Source organism: Hemiscyllium ocellatum, chromosome 45, assembly GCF_020745735.1.
Source record: "Hemiscyllium ocellatum isolate sHemOce1 chromosome 45, sHemOce1.pat.X.cur, whole genome shotgun sequence".
Lineage (NCBI taxonomy): Eukaryota > Metazoa > Chordata > Chondrichthyes > Orectolobiformes > Hemiscylliidae > Hemiscyllium > Hemiscyllium ocellatum.
Genome location: NC_083445.1, coordinates 3047311 through 3071627, shown reverse-complemented (window position 1 = coordinate 3071627; position 24317 = coordinate 3047311). Strand labels below are relative to the sequence as shown.

The window sequence follows — 24317 nt, the reverse complement described above, 5'->3', positions numbered from 1 at the left end:
GTAGATTTCAAAGGCCCGGACTCTCTGCTCCAGAGCTGGCACCTGTTCTGCAGCTGTTTGTGCTGCAGCCTCGGAGGTCGTGGCCTTTAGCTCCGCCCCCTCCACTCGGCCCTGTAATTCCTCGAGAGCCTGGCTGTGCTTTTGTAGCTTTTGTTCGAATGAGTTCCATCTCTGTCTGGATTCTGCGATGAAATTGACGAGTGTCGTTTCCAGCCTGGCAATCATCTCTTCAAGGCCTGTTTTTACATCAGCTGCAGCCGGAGGAGAGGAGGGTGGGGGAGGGGTCTTTGTTTTCTGAGAGCTGCGGGATCCCTTTGGTTTACTCATTATCCACTTAATATTAAACTGCTTAAATATAATAGTAAGCAGCTAATTAAGGTTAGAAATTTTTTTGGGTGGTTTGGTAAGTGTGGTGGAGGTGAGTAACTCACTTTACCCAGGTTTTGGGAAGAGCTCTGTAAACTCAGACTTGCTGAGTCGCCGCCATCTTGGATCTCCTCGATAGGTTTAGTATTAATGGATCATTTAAAGGATCCACCTTTGTCCATGTGTTGACATCTCATTCCAGGTTAGGTGTTGACTATGGAGCTTGATTCTGCTGTTGTCCTTTGTCTTCTGGCATCTGGATTTGAGTTCAACCTGGAGTGAAGTCTTGCACAAAATTATCCATATTTAATTCAGCTCTATTTTGGGAACCTTATTTAGTTAAAGGATAACTGATTTGAGAAAATATCAGTTTGCAAACCCAATGTGGACTTTCAGCATGCCAAAAGCTTTGGTAATCATACATTAAAAGGAAATGTTGCTGTGTAAACTGAGTTACTTTTATAAATTCCACCTTCACCCCCACTATTGAACACCCTCCTTTGGCATGGAGAACTAACATTTACCCTCTGCTTACTGCTTTCCAGCCAATACCCCTTTCTGCTTGCATATTTATTTTGACTGCTTTGTTCAATGTGGTGAATGTCATTTATTGTCTCCTCAAACCTTATCACGTACATCTGTGGACATTGTATACATAGATGCATCTTTCTGATGGTGTGGTGCCAAAATTATAACACTGCTCCTTCAGTGTTTAACCACATGGTCCATTGTGGTTGAGAATTTTATTAGCATCTCCTGAAGACACACGTGGATTGGATTGTCCATAATCCTCAATGTGTAATACTTCTTTGTTTCAGGCTGATGGGAAGAAAACATATTACCAGAAGGTGTCTGTTGACGATGAAGTTCTGGAGATTAGTGACTGTGTGGCTGTTAGCCCCGACGACCCAAGCAAACCCCTTTACTTGGCAAGGTTAGTATTTTCTAAACTGTAGGTTTTAATACTAAACTTAGCAATGGAAATTTGAGGTCATTGGATTTCTTGGAGTGGTGGTTACTGCAAGATCACCTTGGAGTGTCTTTGAGTATGGCTAATCAGGGAAGTCAGGTACAGCATGAAAGGAAAAGAGAAAGCATATAATGCAGCACAGGACAGTGAGAAGCTGACAAAGACCAACAGAAGACAACTAAAGAAGAAATGAGGGAGAAAGTTAAATATGACAGTAGGATAGCCAGTAACATAAAAAAAATTGCAGGAGTTTCTTTAGATGTATGAAGGACAAAAGTGGACAGTGGGCCCCTCAAAAATGACGCTGGAGAAGTTGTAATGGGGAACAAAGGCTGAGAAACTGAATAAGTATTTTGCATCAAGACATGAGTAACATCCCAAAAATCCTAGAGAGTCGGACAACAAAGGTGAGTATGGTGGCCATCACCAAGGAGAAGATACTAGAAAAACCGAAAAGTCTGCAGGTGGATAAATCACTTGGACCAGATGGGCTACACCCCAGAGTTCTGAAAGAGATGGTGAAGAGTCTCAAAAGATTGGAAAATCGCTGACACGGCACCCCTGTTTAAGAAGGGAGTGAGGCAAAAGACAGGATATCACAGACCAATTAGCCTGACCTCCGTTGTTGGTGAGATTGTGGAGTCCATCGTGAAGGAAGAGATTTCTGAATACTTGGACATACATTGTAAAATAGAACAACGCCAGCATGGCTTCATCAAGGGGAGGTCATGCCTGACAAGTCAGTTCATAATCTTTGAGAAGGTAATAGTCAAGTCAGACAAAGGAGAATCAACGTGTGCTATCTATTTGGACTGCTAGAAGGCATGTGACCAGGTGCCACACAGGAGGCTGCTGAGTAAAATAAGGGCCCATGGTGTTAGAAGCAAGGTACTAGCATGGATAGAAGCTTGGCTGTCTGGTAGAAAGCAGAGGGTGGGGATAAAAGGGTTTTTCTCTGGATGGCCCCCGGGGGCTAGTGGAATTCTGCAAGGGTCAGTGTTGGGACCAAAACTTCTCACTTTAGACATTAATAATCTAGATGAAAGAAATGAGAGTATTCTGGCTAAGTTTGCAGATGATACGAAGGTAGGTGAAGGGACAGGTGGCATTAGGGAGGCTGCAGAAGAATTTGGACAGGTTAGGAAAGTGGGCAAAGAGTGGGAGATGGAATACAATGTGCGAAAGTATGAGGTAGGAAGAATAGAGGTGCGAGGAGAAAGTGAGGACTACAGATGCTGGAGATCAGAGCTGAAAATGTGTTGCTGGAAAAGCGCAGCAGGTCAGGCAACATCCAAGGAGCAGGAGAATCAACGTTTCGGGCATGAGCCCTTCTTCAGCCCTGCTGTGCTTTTCCAACAACACATTTTCAGAATAGAGGTACGGATGTTTTCTAAATGGGGGAGAAAGAATTCAGAAGTCTGAAGAGCAAAGGGACTTGGGAGTCCTGGTCCAACGTTCTCTGAAGGTTAGTTTGCAGGTTGAGTCAATAGTTGGGAAGGCAAATACAATACTGGCATTTATTTCGAGAGGACTAGAGTATAAAAGCAGGCAGTACTTCTGAGATTTTATAAAACTCAGGTCAGATCAAATTTAGAATGCTGTGAGCAATTCTGGGCCCCATATCTCAGGAAGGACGTACTGGCCGTGGAGCAGGTCCAGAGGAGGTTCACTGGGATGATCCTACAAATGAAAGGTATAACGTTTGAGGACTCTGGGGCTGTACTTGATGGAGTTTAGAAGGATGAGAGGGGATCTAATTGAAACTACAGAATACTGAAAAGCCTGGCTAGGGTGAATGTTGGGAAGATGATTCTATTAACAGGTGATGCTAGGACTCAAAGGCCACAGCCTTAGAGTTAAGGAAAGACTTCTTTTTTTTTATATAGATATTTTTATTGGGAATTTAACATTTTGACAAATTTACAAAAATAAGCAGAATTTTCAAGCACAAACATTAATATAAAAATAGATCTTAAATATATAATCATCAAAATTCAACTAATCCACAATCATCCAGAGTGTATAGTTGAGTCGCTTACATCCTTCAAATAAGAGAAAATGTTCTCTAATACACTCATAACAGTATGATTAAAAGGAAGCTATTTCCAAACAATAAGAACAAACAAAAAAAACATTAAACATGTTTGAATGGAGATCTTCCCCCTTGTTCTCAGGGGGCCTTACTACCTTTCCAACGTTCCACCATATCCTCTCCCAAACAGTGTCCCACCCTCGACCCGGGCGCTCCTTAATAGGATTTAGATATAATACCGAGCTAGAGTTAACAGTGAGCGCCGCACCCCCACCCCACCCCACCCATACCGGAGTATATCTAATAGCATCAATGCCACGTACAAACACACATAACTATAAAATTACAACTCCAACAGATTACAGTTAAGTATAATAACATAGCAAGGAAGACAACCCCGCTCCCAGAGGCAAAAGTAAAGTAGAATAAAGTAACCATTTCTCCCCACGGAGTGTGGAAGAGGCAAGCCAACATAAATTGTCTCTTACGATTTATTTAACCGAGTCTAAAAGTTTCTTGGCCTCTTCCGATGATCTAAAATTATACTCGGATCCTTCGTGGGTAAAGCATAACGTCGCTGGGTAGCGTAAGGTGTATTGAATATCTAAGTCCCTTAAACATTTCTTCACCTCATCAAACGCCTTCCTTCTTCGTGCCAAAGCCGGGGAGAAGTCCTGAAATAACATAATCTTGGATCCTGCATGAATCATAGCTTTAGGATCCTTTCCAAGCTTTCTGGAGGCATCCAGGAGTATCTGCCTCTCCCTATAACTCTGCAGCCGGAACAGGACCGGGCGTGGGCGCTGGTTTGGGCCAGATCCGCGTACTGCGACCCGGTAGGCCCACTCCACCCTTACCCGGTCAGTTTCAGCCCCCAGGTTTAAAATCTGCGGCAGCCATCGCTCCAGAAATGCTACTAACTGTTCTTTCCCTTCTTGCTCTTGAAGGCCCAGCAGCCGAATATTCTTTCTCCAATTTCTGTTGTCAATATCATCCATGTAGATTTCAAAGGCCCTGACTCTCTGCTCCAGAGCTCTCACCTGTTCTGCAGCTGTTTGAGCTGCAGCCTCGGAGGTCGTGGCCTTTAGTTCCACCCCCTCCACTCGGCCCTGCAGCTCTTCCATGGTTTGATTCTGTTTCTGCAGCTTTTCTTCGAATGCATTCCATCGCTGTCGGGATTCTGCGATGAAATTGACGAGTGTCGATTCCAGTCTAGCAATCATCTCTATAAGGCCTGTTTTTACATCAGCTGCAGCCAGAGGAGAGGAGGGTGGGGGAGGGGTCTTTGTTTTCTGAGAGCTGCGGGTCCCTTTGATTTACTCATTATCCACTCAGTATTAGACTATTTAAATATAATATTCAGCAGCTAATTAAGATTAAAGAAATTTTTTTGGGTGGTTTGGCAAGTGTGGTGGGGACAGGAAACCCACTTTACCCAGGTTTTGGGAAGGGCTCTGTAGACTCAGACTTGCTGAGTCGCCGCCATCTTGGATCTCCCGGAAAGACTTCTTTAGAATGGAGATGAGGAGAAACTCCTTCGGCCAAAGAGTGGTGAATTTGTGGAATTAATTACTACAGAATGCTGTGGAGGTCAGGTCATTGAGTATATTTAAAACGGAGGTAGATTGATTCTTGACTGTTATGGGGATCAAAGGTTATGGGGAGAATGTGGACAAATGGGGTTGAGAAACGTATCAGAGCTGAAAATGTGTTGCTGGAAAAGCGCAGCAGGTCAGGCAGCATCCAAAGAGGAGGTGAATCGACGTTTCGGGCATGAGCCCTTCTTGAGGAATGCCCGAAACGTCGATTCTCCTGCTCTTTGGATGCTGCCTGACCTGCTGGGCTTTTCCAGCAACATATTTTCAGCTCTGATCTCCAGCATCTGCAGTCCTCACTTTCTCCTTGAGAAACGCATCAGCCATGATTGAATGACAGAGCAGACTCAATGGGCCAAATGACCTATATTCTGCTCCTATGTCTTATTGTCTACGGTCTTATGAGTAATTAATACATGGCAGAAAGAGGTGTCTGTGTCTGTTTTACAGACATGAGATCCACTAAATGAGGGAGATCTCTCATGAAAAAGAAAGTTTATAAAATAATGTCTAAACTACTGAACACCATACAGCAAGGCTATCCAAAACTTGGGTCAGGACCCATCGTGGGTTGTGAGCTCTTGGGCAGCAGTGGAGTTCTGACTAAATTCTATCAGTTCTGCTTCCTCCAATCTTGTTGATGTTAATCACCAAATAATTGTACAGGTTGGGATACATGATGTCATTTGCTGTACCTTTATTACTCTATAATTCTGTTTCTTTTAAACAATTGCAATCAAGGATATACTTTGGAGTTGATTAAATAGGGGTTTATTAGCATTTGTAACAATCTAAGAGTGTCACCTGCTCTACAGCTTCACTGTTAAATTACACCATATAATCATTGTATTTGGCTAACACCATAGGTTTCTGTGTGAGTTGGAATTGTGTCCTGTAGAATAGAGAGATCCTCAAAACAAAACATTTTTAAGTGGTGGCCAGAAACGTGTGAAATGGTGTCTTAGTGATTAGTGTAAAACATTTATACTTGATTCTGCAGAATCACATCCATGTGGGAAGACAACAATGGGAAGATGTTCCATGCAAATTGGTTTTGCCGTGGTACTGACACTGTGCTGGGTGAGACGTCTGACCCTCTTGAGCTCTTTCTGGTGGATGAGTGTGAAGACATGCAGCTGTCTTATGTAGACAGCAAAGTTAAGGTCATCTACAAGGCTGCTTCAGAGAATTGGGCATTAGAGGTGAGGAAGTGTTTTTTGTCTGAAAAATCTTCATTAGCTTTATTAATTATTTTCTGTACAATGAAAATGCTTACAAATTTAGTTCCTCCTAAATCTCACATTGTTGCTGATGAAGAATGGGAATGTTTGGCCTCCTCAACCTCATCAAGGGAATGTTTGGTGGTATCTCCTTAGATTTGGATTTCCAAACTTGCTGCCACTTCATTGTCATTGGAACTCAAGTCAAAGTATCATTTGGTTTGTTTCCTGCTTTTGGCCCATAGCACAGACAAACTTGAAGAATGTGCAGAATTTAGCTATAATCACATTCCCATTATACTGTGCTGTAAGTCAGCAATAAATGTGCTTCCCTCATGTTTCACTGAGGCTGGAGCCTGAAATCTGATGGCCCTAATCTTGGCCTTTGCTGCCTCCGGCCCCACCACCAAAAACAAAATCATGTTTTTCTTTCTGATACTATTGTGCAAGATGTACTGTTAAAACAAAAAAGCAAAATACAGCAGATGCTAGAAATCTAGAATGAAAACAGAAAATGCTGAAAATATTAACATCTAGCAGCATTCTGTGGAGAAAGAAAAACCGGTAACATTTCAGGTCTGAGACAGAAGAACATCAAGGTTCCGGTGAAATATAAAAGAGAGCAGATTTTTTTTGACACACCAGTTAGCAATTGTAGACGTGTGATCAGCCAAGCTTAGAGTGAATGATGGAGTGGGCTTGGGTTACATATTAGAACATAGAACATTACAGCGCAGTATAAGCCCTTCGGCCCTCGATGTTGCGCCGACCTGTCATACCAATCTGAAGCCCATCTAACCTACACTATTCCATGTACGTCCATATGCTTGTCCAATGATGACTTAAATGTACTTAAAGTTGGCGAATCTACTACCATTGCAGGCAAAGCATTCCATACCCTTACTACTCTGAGTAAACAAACTACCTCTGACATCTGTCCTATATCTATCACCCCTCAATTTAAAGCTATGCCCCCTCGTGCTCGCCGTCACCGTACTTGGAAAAAGGTTCTCCCTGTCTACCCTATCTAACCCTCTGATATTCTTCTCCTGTTTCAATGTCTTAAGTGTTCCCATACGATATCTATGTCATTTGTTTAAGCATAAGTCAGTGATTTACATGCTAGATTAGACTACAGCAGCAACCTCATTTAAACTGGGGTATTGATGAAGAATGGGAATGTTTGGCCTCCTGAACCTCATCAATATCTATTCTTAAATCGTCTATTAATTTGAAATAACCTGAGCAATAAAAAATTAAAATGCTTTCATATTTTCTAAACAAAACTGGACTTGCTTTGACTGACTAATTGGACAGATTACCACCAACCATTTGGATCGTGCATCAATATCCTGAACTGTACCATCTATAATGTGACTTTTTTTGTAAAGGTACTTCAGATTTGTCTGGAATATGTTGTGAGCATTTTGCCTTTCTGCATCTTAGGGTGGAATGGATGAAGGTTTTGAACTGAAGATGGTTGAAGATGATGGGAAGACCTATTTCTACCAGATGTGGTATGACCCAGAGTATTCACGATTCCAGACTCCTGCAAAATGTGAGCCAACTGAGGAGAATAAACATAAGTGAGTAAAGGCCAGTGACATTTATTTTGGGGGTGTAGAGAGAGTTTTCCTATAGTTGCTGAAGTCCATTACACAATTAGAAACCTTGTGCTTTTGAAATGTTAGGTTTGAAGACAGAGTAATCAGGGTGAAAAGGTGATGCTCCCTTTTTTTTTAATAACCAAAGAACCAAGGTTGAAATGGCAAACATGACTTGAAATGTATGCTTTCAAGGAATGTAGGCATTGCTGGCAAGCAATAGTGCCAGTCCTAATTGCTCTTAAATTTAGTAACTTGCTACGTCATTTCGGAGTCAGTTAAGAGTCAACCATACTACCGTGGATCAGTACTCACATGTTGGACAGATAGATGAAGGATGGGAGTTTTGTCTTTCCTAAAATGAACTAAATGAGTTTTCATGACAATCAACGTTAGATTCATGGTCATTATTACCAAGACTAACTTTCAATTCCAGATTTATTAAATGAATTTAAGTCCCACCAGCTGCCGTGATGGGACTTGAACGCATGAACACGGACTACTATGTGCCTCTAGATTATTCCGTGATAATAGAGCAATATCACCATTTCCCCTTGAAAGCAAGGGTTTTTTTAAAGTACATGGATCTATCAATGGATGAACATAAACCAATGATGTAATAAAATATAGAATCAAGAATTTTGATCATTTCCACTGCCATTCCAATGTTCTCCTGTCTCTACATGGTTCACTTGTCAGCGAAGTATGAAGGGATGACATAATTAAAAGTCTCAACCGACCTGACCTTCCTAAGACTGTAGGTGTTGATCAGAGATCTCCCAGGCTTTTGTTTGTATGTTACTTGGACATGTGCAGGATTCCTTTAGCTATTCAAATCAGGAAATGGATACTTTAGGACTGAAAGTAATCTTTGAGTAATGACGGAGCTGGTATTATTGACCATTATCTGTAATTGTACAATAATCCTGTGAGCACTGTCTATCTCCCGTGTGATGGTTTAATTTTCAAAAATTACAAAATGTTAAAGCAATAGCAATATTTGCTTTCTATATTCAACATTTAATTTTTAGATCTAATTTGGAAGACCTGTCTGTCAAAGCCTTCAATTTACTTCACTGGTTCAATTTGAAAATGTTCTGCGACACCGAAACTGATCTAAATGCCATCACCTTTTAAAAGTGTTAGTCTTAACTGTGAGTTCTTTTGGCTGCTGGTTTTCTAGATTCTGTGACAGCTGTGCTCGTTTGGCTGACATAAGACAAAAAGAGATGCCGCGAATTCTCGAAGCACTGGATGTGAAAGATGACTCCAAGGTTTTCTACTCATTGGCTTCTAAGAATGGAACGCACTATAGAGTTGGAGATGGTGTTTACCTGCTGCAAGATGCATTTTCCTTCAGGTAATACTTTCCTTACCAGTTCCAATCTGGATGTATGTTTGAGAGAGCACTGTCGATTAGCACTGAAATGTTGTGAAGGTTACTGTCCTCTTAGTAGAGGGGCAATTCACTTCAAAGTTGAGCTCAGCATTTCTAAGAACGCACTTATTGCTCCCCCTAATTACCCGTGAAGTAATGGTGGTGAGTCATGTTGAACTGCTGCAGTCATTGGGGGAAGGGTGCAACTCTGTTAGGGAATGAGACCAAATTCTGAAGAAGAGCTTTTCTCTCTCCATAGATGCTGCCAGATCTCCTGAGTTTCTCCAGCATTCTGTTTGTTTCATATTTCCAGCAACTGTGGTATTTTGCTATAATTGATATAATTGAGGTTTCAGTCAGTAGTTGCCACTACTTGTCTAGTTTAACCTCCAATTTGTGCCTCCTGGAGCAGATAGTCATAATCATGGAGATGTACAGCATGGAAACAGACCCTTCGGTCCAACCCGTCCATGCCGACCCAATATCCCAACCCAATCTAGTCCCACCTGCCACACCCGGCCCATATCCCTCCAAACCCTTCCTATTCATATACCCATCCAAATGCCTCTTAAATGTTGCAACTCTATCAGCCTCCATCAGTCCCTCTGACAGCTCATTCCATACATGTGCCACCCTCTATGTGAAACAGTTGCCCTGTAGGTCTCTTTTATATCTTTCCCCTCTCACCTAAACCTATGCCCTCCTAGTTCTGGACTCCCCTACCGCAAGGATAAGACTTTGTCTATTTATCCTACCCATGCCCCTCATGATTTTGTAAACCTCGATTAGGTCACCCTCAACCTCCGATGCTTCAGGAAGACAGCCCCCCGCCCCTCCCTGTAGCTCAAACCCTCCAACCCTGGTAACATTCTTGTAAATCTTTTCTGAACCCTTTTAAGTTTCATAACATCTTTCCGATAGGAAAGAGACCAGAATTGCATGCAATACTCCAACAGTGGCCTAAACAACGTCCTGTACAGCAGCAACATGACCTCCCAACTCCTGTACTCAATACTCTGACCAATAAAAGAAAGCATACCAAACGCCTCCTTCACTATCCTATCTACCTGCGACTCCACTTTCAAGGAGCTATGAACCTGCACTCCGAGGTCTCTTTGTTCAGCAACACTCCCTAGGACCTTACCATTAAATGTATAAGTCCTGCTAAGATTTGCTTTCCCAAAGTGCAGCACCTCGCATTTATCTGAATGAAACTCCATCTGCCACTTCTCAGCCCATTGGCCCATCTGGCCCAGATCCTGTTGTAATGTGAGGTGACCTTCTTTGTGGTCCACTACACCTCCAATTTTGATGTCATCTGCAAACTTACTAACTGTACCTGTTATGCTCACATCCAAATCATTTATGTAAATGACAAAAAGTAGATGTTAAGGTTTTGTGAGTCTTTTCACAAACAACAGTATTCTAACAGGGTAGATATTGTTGAAAAACTGGCTGGTGCATATGTTCAGGCTTCTGTACCTTCTCCCCGCTGGTAGAGGTTATAGATAAATATCGCCAGGGTGGGATTGTCTTTAAGAATGCTTGACAGCAGGCCTGGTAACTGGATTCTATGGATGGGAGGTTGGTCTTTGTGATTGTCCGGACAGAGTTCACAACTCTCTGTAACCGTCTCTGATCTTGAATGGTACAGTTGCCAAACCACATACAGACAGAATGCTCTGGCACACCTATGAAAGTTGGCAAGGGTGTTCGCCGTCATGCCAAATTTCCTCAGCTGCCTGAAGAAGAGATGCTTTTGGGCCTTTGTAACCAGTGCATCCACATGAAGCGTCCAAGATCTTGCCTTATCAACAGTTTCAGCTCTAGTTTTTGGTTTCCCGTTCTGATATCCTGTAGAATGGAAATGTGCATATCAGTAGAAGTGGGACTTGGCTCCAAACCTCATGTTCGAACAACCTGCCATATAAATGAAGAAATGGCCACATGGCACATTATTGAAGAGTTTAAAGTTACAAGTGTTCTGGGGATATTTCCACCTTGTTTCTTTTTTTTTGTTTTGCTGGGTTAGTCTTTTATTTCTTTCTTATAAATACAACATGAAGGAATGTTTTTAAGCAGCTATTGGCAACTCATTCTGTTGCAAACTTTGTTTCTTTACCCTATCCATTGCCATTATCTTTGGCTATTGCATTTTTGAATGTCTTTATTTGTGCGTGGAATGTGGGCATCACTGGCTGGGCCAGGATTTATTGTCCATTCCTGGTTAACCTTGTGAAGGTGATGGTGAGCTGCCACTTTGAACCACTGCAGTCCATTTGCTGTAGGGAGACCGACAATGTTTTGGGGAGGGAGTTCCAGGATTTTGAAGAGGGTTTTTAAAGAGGAGTCTTAAGTCCTTATATTTCTTACATTGTACTTCCCTTACATTTCAATCTTTTTTCAGTTGATCAAAGGTCATTGACCTGAAACATTACTTCAGTTTCTCTCCACAAATACTACCTGAACTGCTGCGTTTCTCCAGCTTTTTTTTTGTTCTGTATTGAGGTACAATTTCTAATGTTTTGAGATATTGGATGGCGAATTCAGAAACTATCTGAGTTGTTAAGTGGTTTGTTTCATTAAAAAATGAGTGTTGGATGAAGAAGCAAGCTAAAAGGAAGAAATTCAAAAACTGAAATATGTCTGAAGAGATGATTTAAAATCTGGTTCTCTGATAGTTTTCTCACCTTGGGTTTCTTGTCTTTAGTGTGAAACCGTCCAGCCCTGGCAAGCGACCAATAAAAAAAGATGATGTGGATGAAGACCTCTACCCTGAATACTACCGCAAATCCTCTGATTATATTAAAGGCAGCAACCTAGACGCACCTGATCCATTCCGAATTGGCCGCATTCAAGAAATCTTCTGTCACAAGCGTAGTAACGGAAAACCCAATGAAGCAGATATTAAGCTGCGTATCAATAAATTCTATAGGTGAGCAGTTCCCAAGACACAAAGCTACAGCAAATGTTAACTGTCTCGTTCAAGTACTGTGTGTGTGGGTGAGCACGATATATAAATGATAATAATCCCAAATTTGGTTTGTATCGGTACCCTCCAGTTTATCTTGCTTGGCCAGCCACAAGGTTTAGGGAGATACTTTCTCTGCCATATGGGGTATTGAGGACGCTTGTACACATTAGTCACCTTCTATGAGGTAGTTAGATTTTTACACTCTCCCCAAGAAGCAAAGTGTCCAGGAGGTACAAAGGAGGAATAGATACTTTTTAAGAAATACAATCACATAAATAAGAGCAAGGATAACTCAACATCTGGTTGAACCTCCTGCACGATTTAATAAGACCCATGATTAAACTTTAAATCAGCTCTATTTTTCTGAATCCCACATAGCTTCATTCCTTAACTGCCCAAATATCAATCAAGTGAATCTTGAATATATTCAACAGCTGAGTGTCCGCTGCCTTTGGGCACAGAGAATCAGACAACAATTTGAATGAAGAAATTTCTCACCACTTAAGTCTGAAGTGGCTAAAACAGTGCCCTTAAGTTTTAGTTCTGTAGCCCAGAGAGTTTGGTATGTATCCAATTGTTTAATGTACAGCTATTTTTAATGTGTGAGGAACATTCTGTTGGCAGATACAGGAGCCATTATTTATATAGCAAGATCCAAAAATCAGTTTTGGTGATTTTACTTACAAGAGTAATATTTTCTGAGATGCCAGGAGAACTGTTCTCTCTTTGGATAGTGCCATGGGATCAGCATCCTCCACTTGAACAAATAATCTAGGGTCTACGGTTAAGTACTGATCTAGAATGTTCTCTGAGTTGTGCAGTCGATGCTACCAAATGAAACTAGTTGGAGCTCCTGATACGAGAAATTAATTTGTGACTTAATGCATGTTTCCACCGAAAGATCTGTTTGACTTGCCCGCTTTTGGCAAGAGTTCCATTTTGCAGTGCTGAGAGGGTTTGAGTTGGGTTCGTTTATGCTGCCACTAATTATTTCTTTTAGGGCTGAGAACACACACAAAGGTCTTAAAGCCAGTTACCACACTGACATCAACTTGTTGTATTGGAGTGATGAAGAAGTGATTGTGGATTTCAAAGATGTTCAGGGACGCTGTACTGTGGAATATGGAGAAGATCTTACTGTGTCCATTCAGGAGTATTCTGCTGGAGGATCGGACAGATTCTATTTCTTAGAGGTAAGATGTTTTAAATTAGGAGGCTTTATACTCTACTGGAGTTGATCACCCACATCCACCTGAAAGTGAATTATAGAATTGTTCTACCACCTGCTCCAAGTGTTATCTTTAACAGTGAACATTGTCACTTAACTGGTCATCATGTTGTTGGAATAAAGATTCATGCATTGGAATGAAGTGAATGATTTGTGTAAACAGAAACTCCTCTGCAGTTTCTAGCACCTCCAACACTAAATGTGTGTTTCCCTGCCTTCCACTGTCAGCATTCCATAGGGAGTGTTCCCTCCGTAACAGCCTGGTTTCCTCCTAATACTTCCTCACCACCTCATGCAGTTGTAAAAGGTGTTGTTCTTGCCCTTCTCACTGTCCAAGGTCCCAAACCCCTTCCAGGTGAAGCAGTGTTTTACTCCTCTCAAGCTAGCCTATTGCATTTGTTGTTCACGATACAATTTCCTTTATGTTGATGGGACCAAACAGAGACTGGGTGACTACTTTACTTTCACCTTCACTCTGTCCTTCCAATTGCTTGCCATTTTAATAAGCCATCTTGCTCCCATGTGAGTACTTCCATCACAAACAAAAACAGAAATTGCTGGAGAAACACAGCAGGTCTGGCAGCATCTAGGGAGAGAAAGCAGAATCAGCGTTTCGGGTCCATCCTAGGCTTGCAGCAGTGTTCTAGAGAACTCAACATACACTGGAGGCGCACCACCTCATCTTCCACTTCATTTTACCGCCATCAGGACCCAACAATGAGTTCAACCATTTCAGGTTATGAATACTCCCTTTTGATTATAACAACACCCTTCTACCTTTGCATCCTGTTTTTATCTTGTTGGTTTTCCTCCCAGGAGAGCTGACCTATTTCTCCAACTCAAACCGATCATTGATCTCTATATTGTATCTTAATCTCTCTGTTATCACCATTACCAATCCCTTTTATTCTTTGCCCTGGGCATCCTACCATCTGTTCCACTTTCTCCTCCCCCTTTGTCAACAACATAGGAACCATCATTTTTCAGTCTGAAGAGCGGCACTTGAATCGATGTTAACTCTGTTTCTATCTCCATCACCTGCCACACCTGAGTTTGACCAGTGTATTTTAATTTTGAATTGATTAAGGGGACAGATGGAGAATTAAATGGCGTTTTCTGTCTTTACCGCAATTGTGTATCTTTGATTCAATTGTGAAGGACTCCAGTCCTTTTCAGATGTCGAGTGGGCACTGGACTGATAATGGTTGTCAGTTATTTTTGATATGTTTCGCAAGCAGTTTTTTTTTTATATATTGAATGCTGGTTAAGATCTTAAACTGTTTGTTTAATTTATAGGCTTACAATGCAAAATTAAAAACATATGAAGATCCACCAAACCGTGCCCGCAGTTCAGCAAACAAAGGCAAGGGGAAAGGTAAAGGCAAAGGTAAATACTGTTTGAACATTGGTCGCTAGAGAAGCTGCTGCAAAGTGGCAGGTCTGATTTTACAAGTTTTTTCCAGAGGCTGATTGGTGAAGACAGATCAGAAGATCCTGTTTAGTCCCCAAATAGTTTCGGTCCTAGAATAATCCCATCAAGCATTAGATCACACATGATGATTGGTTTTTATACTCTTGAGTTAGAGAAATCAACCAATTTTGTGGCTATTGTTGGAGACTTGTTAAATGTGTCTATGATGCCTTGTGTGGGTTTAATAGTCCTGTACTCTTCCAGACAATACTCGTGATGTAAATTCACAAACTAAGAACAGCCACTTTGTCAGTCAGTGAATGAGTTCTAGTTAAAGTAGCTGAATGAAGAGGAGAAAGATCTATTCTTATACAGTTTTACATGTATTGTGAAACTGGGGTGAACTGAGATTTTATTTGAGGTTTGGCGAAAATTGTTGTTTAGTTTTGATTTTATTTTTGTTTCTTGCAGGAAAAGGAAAGGCAAAATCTACAGCTGAGCCTGAACAGACTGAGCCCGAGGCAGACAGCAAATTGGAAAAGTTGCGAAGTCTTGATGTTTTCTCAGGTTGTGGGGGTCTCTCTGAAGGATTTCATCAGGCAGGTTGGTTTTGCAGGGAGAAACAAGACTTGCCGTTAATCAGACCAGTAACTGAGAACTAGGGCTCTACAGTTGGTGACTATCAATGTTCTCTCAAAACTGCACATTTGATGCATTGTGGCATCACGAGCAATTGTTCTCTGGCATGTCACTGTTAGTTTAATCATCAGAGTTGTTATGCAGGTATCCAGCAGTTCTGGCTATCTGACCTTTTGGATTTTTGGTTATTTCATCTTTACCGGCCTGATCATTTTTAAAAAGCTTTAGAGCTCGGCTTCCTCAATGGCGGATTTGGAATTGGTTCTCACTCAGGCAGTGCCTGGAAAATTTATATTACTGAACAATGTGGTTTGTTTTTGTTTCAATTCAAAGTTCAAACATAAGTACTTTCACTTAGTTGGTAACTTTAAATATATGGAGGGAATGGGAATTCAATATGTGTTTTGTAACAGAATTTAATTTAACAAAAGTAGTTCACAAAAGCAGTCAAGTCACTGATTACAATATTTTAATATATGCCAGAATTTGGTGAATTTCTTTTTGATTCAGGGCACCTTATGACTGTACAGTTTACCATCTTCAAGGTACAACAATATGACAAGTTATCCAGTAACCTGGAATATGGGACTAACTTGATAGCTCTTCCAGAAAGCCAGCACAAGCCAAGTGTGCTGCAAGTTTCTAAGAAGTAACATGAAGATTAACTCTCCTGTCCTGCAGGTATTTCAGAGACTTTGTGGGCTATTGAGATGTGGGATCCAGCAGCACAAGCATTCCGCTTGAACAATCCTGGTGCTACTGTTTTCACTGAGGACTGCAATGTTCTCCTGAAACTTGTCATGGCTGGGGAGAAGACCAATTCCCTTGGCCAGAAGCTGCCACAGAAGGGTGATGTGGAGTTGCTCTGTGGTGGGCCCCCGTGTCAAGGTTTCAGTGGAATGAATCGCTTCAATTCCCGCACTTACTCCAAATTCAAGAACTCCCTGGTTGTCTCTTATCTCAGGTCAGTGGACAGATCATTGAAATCTAGTTGTCTCTCTCACTGGTTTAACATTTATTTCAGTGATTTGTTTCGTCTATTTCTAGACTAATCTAACAGATGATTGCTAATTCAAATTGCTTACATTATGTAATGTGGCACAGAAATCATTATTAGATTCTTAGTGCACCTTAGCCAGTAACACATTATTATAGGGAGTGTAGGTCAGTAAAGTGCTGGATGGAAGAGAAAATTGCCTTGATCTATTGCTCAGCAGTGTTCATCCATTTACAATAGGTGGAACACCAGTTGGATTTGAATCGATCTCACATGAACATTTGGGGCTGACTATGTGGAATATTTTGCTTCAGAAATTCACATTACTTCTTCCTTCATCTTAAGCCTCAGCCGAACAATTCTGCTTTTCTGACTTTGTAACAGCAGGGCTTTTTGTGGAGTAACAACAGGAAACTGTTTCTAATTTCTTTTATAGCAAATCTGTGTGATTGATCAGGCAGGGCATTTCCAGGGCATTGTACACAGTTTACAATCACCTGTATTCATGTACTCTGCAGCTATTGTGACTATTACCGACCCAGATTCTTCCTGTTGGAGAATGTGAGGAACTTTGTTTCATTCAAGCGCTCCATGGTTCTGAAGTTGACCCTTCGGTGTTTGGTGCGAATGGGTTACCAATGCACGTTTGGTGTATTACAGGTGAGCTGTTTCTACTCTTGAATATTTATCTGTCAGCAGAGTGTGTCTTGTGCAGCGGTTGTCTGTTTCTCTTGTTGTTCATGATCATTTTTGTCTGTGGTGTGTTAAGCTATGAAGGCAATCATAACTATATTTAAGAGATCAGTGGCCAGTAATCATTCATTTTTGTTTCTAAGAAAAGGTGGTACCATACTATCTAGTGTATTCTAATCGAAGTTTGTGAGATGATTTGTAGCTCGGGTGCTCGTTGTTGTGGTTGTGTTCGCCGAGCTGGGAATTTTTGTTATTGGAGTTTGTGGCGCTTAGGCGGATTCCCATTTCCTGGCTTGTCTTAGCGTTTCTCGCCCATAGATGTTCAAAGTTTGTGAGAAGATTTGTAGCTCGGGTGCTCGTTGTTGTGATTCTGTTCGCCAAGCTAGGAATTTTTCACAGGAGGCTTCCAAGAACTGAAGATGTCACCTAGAAAGGGGACGAAATGTTTGCAACAAAAACTCCCAGCTCCGCGAACAGAACCACAATAGTGTATTCTAATCAAGGCGTCAAAGAATTTTCATTTTCTTGAATTGGAGATATTTCAAGATCACTGAAATTGAATTGATCTGAAGAATCTTTTGCTGCACTGTGTAGCAAAGTTATGTGAAATTAGTTTTATTCCTTCTGTCCCCTGGGAGCCCTGACTTTGTTAGGATACTATTCTGTGGTGCTAGAATCTCATACAGGTCTAAGTTGTACTAAGAGCTTGGATTACCTGTTGGGAATGTGACAAGTCTCAATTACAAGATTCCATTCTCCCAATGGGAGCCATTAAATTGCAATTGCAGGATCTTGGTCTGACTTCCCTTACTTTTAGCATGTGGTAAGCTTTTGCTACTGTTGACCCATCTGTAATTGGACAACTAGACTAGGATGGGCTCAATTGGTCTTTATGGCTCGGGTTTATGTTGATCCCACTCACGTTTTAATATTAAGCAGTGATGTAGCTGGTACTCTGGGCTGTACTGTGTAGTAGGGAAGGTGGGTTTAGTTCAGGTTCAATGAATACAATGGATGAATAGAGGTGGAGCTGCTTCATGCATTTGAAGTAACTGTTTTTAAATACTCCTTTCACCTTCCTGACAACAGATTGGCATGTCCCTTTCTGAATTTTCCGTGTTTTCTTCTTCACAGGCCGGGCAGTATGGAGTTGCTCAGACCCGTCGGCGAGCTATCATTCTGGCTGCAGCCCCTGGAGAGAAGCTGCCCCTGTTCCCGGAGCCTTTACATGTCTTTGCACCCAGGGCCTGTCAACTCAGTGTGGCTGTGGATGATAAGAAATTTGTCAGCAATATTACCAGGTTAAAGTTGCTGTGCAGGATTTTTGCTTTGTCTGGTCAATGTTCTCCTCTCCTGAAGATTGGATTCCTCAGATTGGTTCTGATCACCCTGTAATAATTCACCTCATTTGCTAGCCTAGACCATCATGGGCCACAGGCTGTTCAACCACAAATGGTGTCACCGCCCAGATTGAAATCAGCACGCATATATTTGCAGGGATTAATTAGACAACAGGAAGTAGTCTCATTCCCATTGCTGAACAACCCAGGGTACTGGCGTCTCTGTAATATTCCTATTTAGTAGGCTCCATTAATCTCTGCATAAATTGAGGTGTAAATTTTATAGCTGCAGTTTAATTATAGTGTAATGGACATACTGTCGTTTCTCTTCCTTCATAGAAATACCATGCATTTATTTTACATTTAACTTTTGTCAATCCTCCACAAAGAAATTCTAAAATATAGTGCATTAGCTTTTCATTTTTATTTTTATTCTGCATGAGTTTGCCACCACATAGCACCTGTTATGTTAACTGACATTTAGTCCAACTCATGTTGACTGAAGGCAGTTAACTTACCGCTGGTTGGTAGTTAAAAGTGGAAACCCTCTGGTGTAGCTCAGGAGCGTATTGTGTGAGCTAACTTAGCATATGAAGCTCTTTCTAACTTGCAGGTAATATGTCTTATTATTGAAGAGAAGGACCATTTTTAAATATATATATATTAAATCTTCCAAAGGATAAGGTCTGCTCCATTCAGAACTATCACTGTAAGAGATACCATGTCCGATCTCCCTGAAATCCGTAATGGAGCTTCTGCATTGGAAATATCCTACAATGGTGAACCACAGTCCTGGTTCCAGCGACAGATTCGGGGCACACAATACCAGCCCATTCTGCGGGATCACATCTGCAAGGTAGGTGAATTTTTACAACTAGCTCAACTTCATACCAGATGATCTCATGGAACAGCACAGCAGGCTTGAATGGTCTAATACTGCTCCTTTTCCTTATGTTCTTACGAAAGCCAACACCAACTGGAAAGCCTGCAATCACTGCAGATCAAGCACGAAGGGATTCAAAGCTAGGGAATAACATTGAACAATTTTTAGTTTCCCAATTCACTTAGGTTGTCATCTCTTATGGGCTTCATTACTTTACTCTGCACATTAACCCAAACATTTACCATTCTTTCTTAAAGACAACATTGTGATTTTGGTAATGTTTCTCTCTCTCTATCTCCAAACCTATTTAGAACCTGTACCATCACAATTTAAATCTTCCTTCCCGGTCACCATCCTAGACTGAATGTTCATATCCTATCTGATCTAGAATTGAGGGCCCGTTCATAGAAGTCTTCTCTATTTCAAAAAATTACTTATCTCCCCATAACATCTTTTCTAAAGTGTAATACTTAGATTTGAGAATTATACTTTACTGAGGCCTAACCAGTTCAGACTCAACATAATCCCCTGATTTTTGACCCCGATTTTTTTTGTTGGATTGTTTTTGTATGTTAATTAGTGCCAATTTATGGCTTAACAGAACAATAATATTGGTTTTGTTCACCTTCTGTTGTATATTTGATGTTCTACTGTCCCAGGCTTACTGGATTCTCCAGACTTTGAAGTTTAAACATTTTCAGAGCTTTCTGCCATACCACATGCCCTTGTTTATCTCCTCTCACTCTCTCTCTCTCTTCCTCTGCAGGATATGAGTGCCTTAGTGGCAGGCAGAATGCGGCACATCCCCCTTGCTCCAGGGTCAGACTGGCGTGATCTTCCCAACATTGAAGTGCGCCTTTCAGATGGCACCACTACCAAAAAGCTAAGGTACACACACCATGACAAAAAGAATGGACTTAGCAGTGCTGGCATGCTGCGTGGAGTGTGCTCTTGTGCAGAAGGTGAGTAGAGGATGGCACGAACTACCCATTTTCAGTCGCATATAGACACTAACACCTTGGCGTATTTTGAGAGAATGTGACAATATCAGCCAGTGTAATTTTTATATGGGTGTTGGAACAGCTGTTGGGATTCACAGGTCTAAAGGTGGGGGGACAACTTGTTCAGAAAGCCAACTGGATTCTCAGCATTCAAAATATAGGTATCAGTGAAAAATCAGGATGTTTTGTTGAACCTGAACTGGTTAGGTCTCCGGTAAAGTCATCATTTTCAATACTGGGCATCACAATTTAGGAAGGACGTCATGGGGACATAATTAACTTTATTTTTGTGGTAGAAAAAACCCATGGATCCTCGATTCTGGTATCCGATATACATGAACATTATGGTTCAGCCTAGGATGGTGACACCGTTTTTTTAAGACAAACTTTTTTAATTCCCATCCTTCACAGCACACACACTTAAATCTTTAATGCAAATTTCTCCAAAATATCTTTGCAAAAATATGGCAAGGCTTAAATTTTTCATTTGTTTAATCAATTGCCTCACTACAACGTGGCTCTGTTGTACAATTTAATTTTCATTGAAAATAGATTTTTTTCAAAAATTTTTCATAAGACTTCTTTAAATGCTTTGTTTGAGTTATTTCATGTTGAGTATTTCCATGTGTCCTGCACATTATCCTCCCCTCTCTAAGCACTAAATGCCACACCGAACCATACACAATTACAAGAGTCCAATTTGTAACTTCTGTTTTGTTTTTCAGGTAAACAGTGTGAGTCAGCTGACAGGCAGTTCAACACACTCATTCCTTGGTGTCTCCCCCACACTGGGAACAGGCACAATCACTGGGCTGGCCTGTATGGTAGGCTGGAGTGGGATGGATTTTTCAGTACGACAGTCACCAATCCAGAACCTATGGGTAAACAGGTAAATCATGGTTTCTGCTCAAGCTTTTTCTGTACTGCAGTCTCTTAATTTTTAAATTGTACATCCCACTAACTAACTTATTGAGGTTTATCTGATGGCTTAGTTGTTAATAAAAACTGCAACCAGGTGGACTTTGATTCCAGCTACAGATGGGAATATTTAATCCTGGCTCCTTTATTGTTAAATGCCTTCTGCTGCAAAGTGCATCTCTGTGCATGTTACCTGATTAGGAATAAGTTCAGCTATGCTATGGTGCTTTTTGTTGTCATGTTAGAGGCGTTCAAGAGATTTAAGAACTGAATAATATTTTTGATAGCATCTAATGTGGTTGTGTGTGTTCCAGGGCCGTGTGTTACACCCTGAACAGCACCGTGTAGTGAGTGTTAGAGAATGCGCACGCTCCCAGGGATTCCCAGATACATACAGGCTGTTTGGAAACATTTTGGACAAGCACAGACAGGTGAGTATTGCATAAATTTACACTAATTATTAACAGCAACATGTCAATAATGTTACGGAAGAAAAGTGTTTGTTGGGTAGGTTAAATGAGTAACACTACATCTATAATCTTGCAAGAACTTAATACAGCAGTTAATCATTTTGAGGATGCTTGCCTGCACATTGAGCTGTAATTTGTATAACAATTTTTGGTACAGGGTCCTAGAATATTATTTGCACATAGAGTTTCTGACAGGAAATAAGCAACTGTTGCAAGTTACAGGAATAAAACAATCATCGTAGTTCTTGCCTGTATGTCAGATCGGGGGGAAGTGACTGTCTTGTGAATCTTGTCAGTAGCAGAGGATTGGGTGGAGTTTGTCTTGGTAGTGGGTTTACATTTGGGATAAACCTGCTGCCAATGGGCAGTATAATATGTTGCAAATGTGTTGCTGGTCAAAGCACAGCAGGCCAGGCAGCATCTCAGGAATAGAGAATTCGACGTTTCGAGATAAGCCCTTCATCAGGAATATTCCTGATGAAGGGCTTATGCTCGAAACGTCGAATTATCTATTCCTGAGATGCTGCCTGGCCTGCTGTGCTTTGACCAGCAACACATTTGCAGCTGTGATCTCCAGCATCTGCAGACCTCATTTTTTACTCTAAGATTTTAACCTACTGCGAATCCTCTTACAAGGATGCCTTCCTTGAAGAAGCTCTCTTCCTCCCTCTACAAGTGTATTCCTGATGAAGGGCTTATGCTCGAAACGTCGAATTCTCTATTCCTGAGATGCTGCCTGGCCTGCTGTGCTTTGACCAGCAACACATTTGCAGCTGTGATCTCCAGCATCTGCAGACCTCATTTTTTACCAGTATAATATGTTGAACCAGCAGCAAATAGATCTTGTGTTCTGTGGTGGAAATGGGTTTTAAATGTCAAGTCACAGAAATACCGACCATGTACGAACCATGAAATCTCCCAGAGCATACGTTTTGTGCCACTCGTTATTAAAATTTATGTTTTAAAACCCCACAGGTTGGCAATGCAGTACCACCTCCTCTGGCTAAAGCTATTGGTCTGGAAATTAAGCTGTGTATGATTGAAAAGATGAAAAAGAACACAGCAGGTAACTCGGTTGAAATGTGGACAGCTATGTTAATATTATACCAAGCTTTCAAAACATTGTGATCATATAGTTTTTGAATTCCCAAGGCACAAGAAATAGGTAATTAAAGGTCAAACACTTCATCCTGGATAGAATTGAAGTTTTAGAAAAAGGACCAGCTGTATGTATTGATCTGGTCCTAAGTAATGGTGGGGGTACATATGATTGATTCTTTCATCTCGCCATAGAAGAGGTACAGCAAGGTGGTTATAACAGTTCCGTTCTCAGTGACTTTTCTTTTCTCTCTAATAGAGCCTGTCAAAGTGGAGACTATGGACACTACCGACTAATTCTCACCTTCAGCTTGATGTTCCCAGACTGTTCGTGCACAACATATCCTGTGAATATTCAGTGAAACAATGTCTTTTTTTAACTGGCTGGCATGGAGTTGCCAATGAAGATGTAACATTGTTTTTAGTTAATGAACATTTTTCTCAATTGTGCAGTGCTGTCATGCATTGTGGATTTTAACATGGTTTTAAATGCGCAGTATTTGAATAATTGCCCACTTTCTGCAGTGGTAATTCATATGTTTAATAAACTTGTAGTTTTTATATGTTGTAATATTTCTTCCAATAAATACCTTTTATTAAGTGGAATGCTAATGTTCCATCTTGTTGCTTGTATTAGGATAGCCAGCTTTTAATTTTTACTTGTCCAATTACCCAATAGCCAGAAATAATAGTCCCAAGGTCTGGAATTTGTTTAAACCTTTCTGCCCCTTCTTTGAGATTTTCCATTTAATTGAGCTAGTTTCTGTCAAATCTTTTTGATACCACTTTCCATAGAATCACACCATCTGCCTAACTTCAATACAATTATTAATCAAACTTAATTTTAATGTTTTACATCTTTTGAAATGCAGTTCAGTAATTTTCACACTTTCATGTCCTCTGTTGCATCTTACTCATGTCACAAGATATTGAAAGCAGTAATTCAAGTGGATAAAGCCATAAAAGCACTTCACATAATATCAAATAAATTGACATTTATATAATTTTGGCCTGAACAACATATATACCCTCTATAGCAGATTTTTTGGATGTTTCCCAGTCTAAAGGAAATATAGATATGAAGACTAAAGTTATAGAACATAGAAAAGTACAGCACAGAACAGGCCCTTGGTCCATGATGTTATGCCGAGGATTTATCCTCATGTAAAACAAAATAACTTGCACTGGATAGCACTGAATTGAGGGGTATGTAGGTCATGTCCAGCAGTCGCTTAACTGTTCCTAATGGCTTGCTTCCACCACCACCGCTGGCAACGCATTCCATGCATTCACAACTCTCTGCGTAAAGAACCTTCCTCTGACATCCCCTCGATACCTTTCTCATAATATCTTAAAACTATGACCCCATGTGCCAGTCAATCCTGCCCTGGGGAAAAGTCTCTGGCTACTGACTCTATCCATGCCCCTCATTATCATGTATATCTCAAGCAGATCACCTCTCTTCCTCCTCTCCAGAGAGAAAAGTCTGAGCGCCTTTCT

The 24317-nt window shown here is 41.0% G+C and overlaps 1 protein-coding gene across 1 annotated transcript in view; it reads left to right on the top strand.

Moving 5' to 3' along the window:
- Positions 1–23384, top strand: part of dnmt1 (DNA (cytosine-5-)-methyltransferase 1) — a 52928-nt gene extending 29544 nt beyond the window's left edge. Inside the window, exons 18-34 of the mRNA XM_060855320.1 lie at positions 1185–1300; positions 5964–6165; positions 7630–7769; positions 8971–9147; positions 11876–12100; positions 13140–13332; positions 14664–14754; positions 15250–15381; positions 16099–16381; positions 16933–17074; positions 18242–18408; positions 19126–19303; positions 20097–20292; positions 21057–21220; positions 21564–21680; positions 22695–22785; positions 23077–23384. Of these exons, the coding sequence (XP_060711303.1) occupies positions 1185–1300; positions 5964–6165; positions 7630–7769; positions 8971–9147; positions 11876–12100; positions 13140–13332; positions 14664–14754; positions 15250–15381; positions 16099–16381; positions 16933–17074; positions 18242–18408; positions 19126–19303; positions 20097–20292; positions 21057–21220; positions 21564–21680; positions 22695–22785; positions 23077–23114 (2652 nt within the window). The 3' untranslated portion in view covers positions 23115–23384. The remainder of the gene's footprint in view (positions 1–1184; positions 1301–5963; positions 6166–7629; positions 7770–8970; positions 9148–11875; positions 12101–13139; positions 13333–14663; positions 14755–15249; positions 15382–16098; positions 16382–16932; positions 17075–18241; positions 18409–19125; positions 19304–20096; positions 20293–21056; positions 21221–21563; positions 21681–22694; positions 22786–23076) is intronic.
- Positions 23385–24317: the final 933 nt, after the last annotated feature.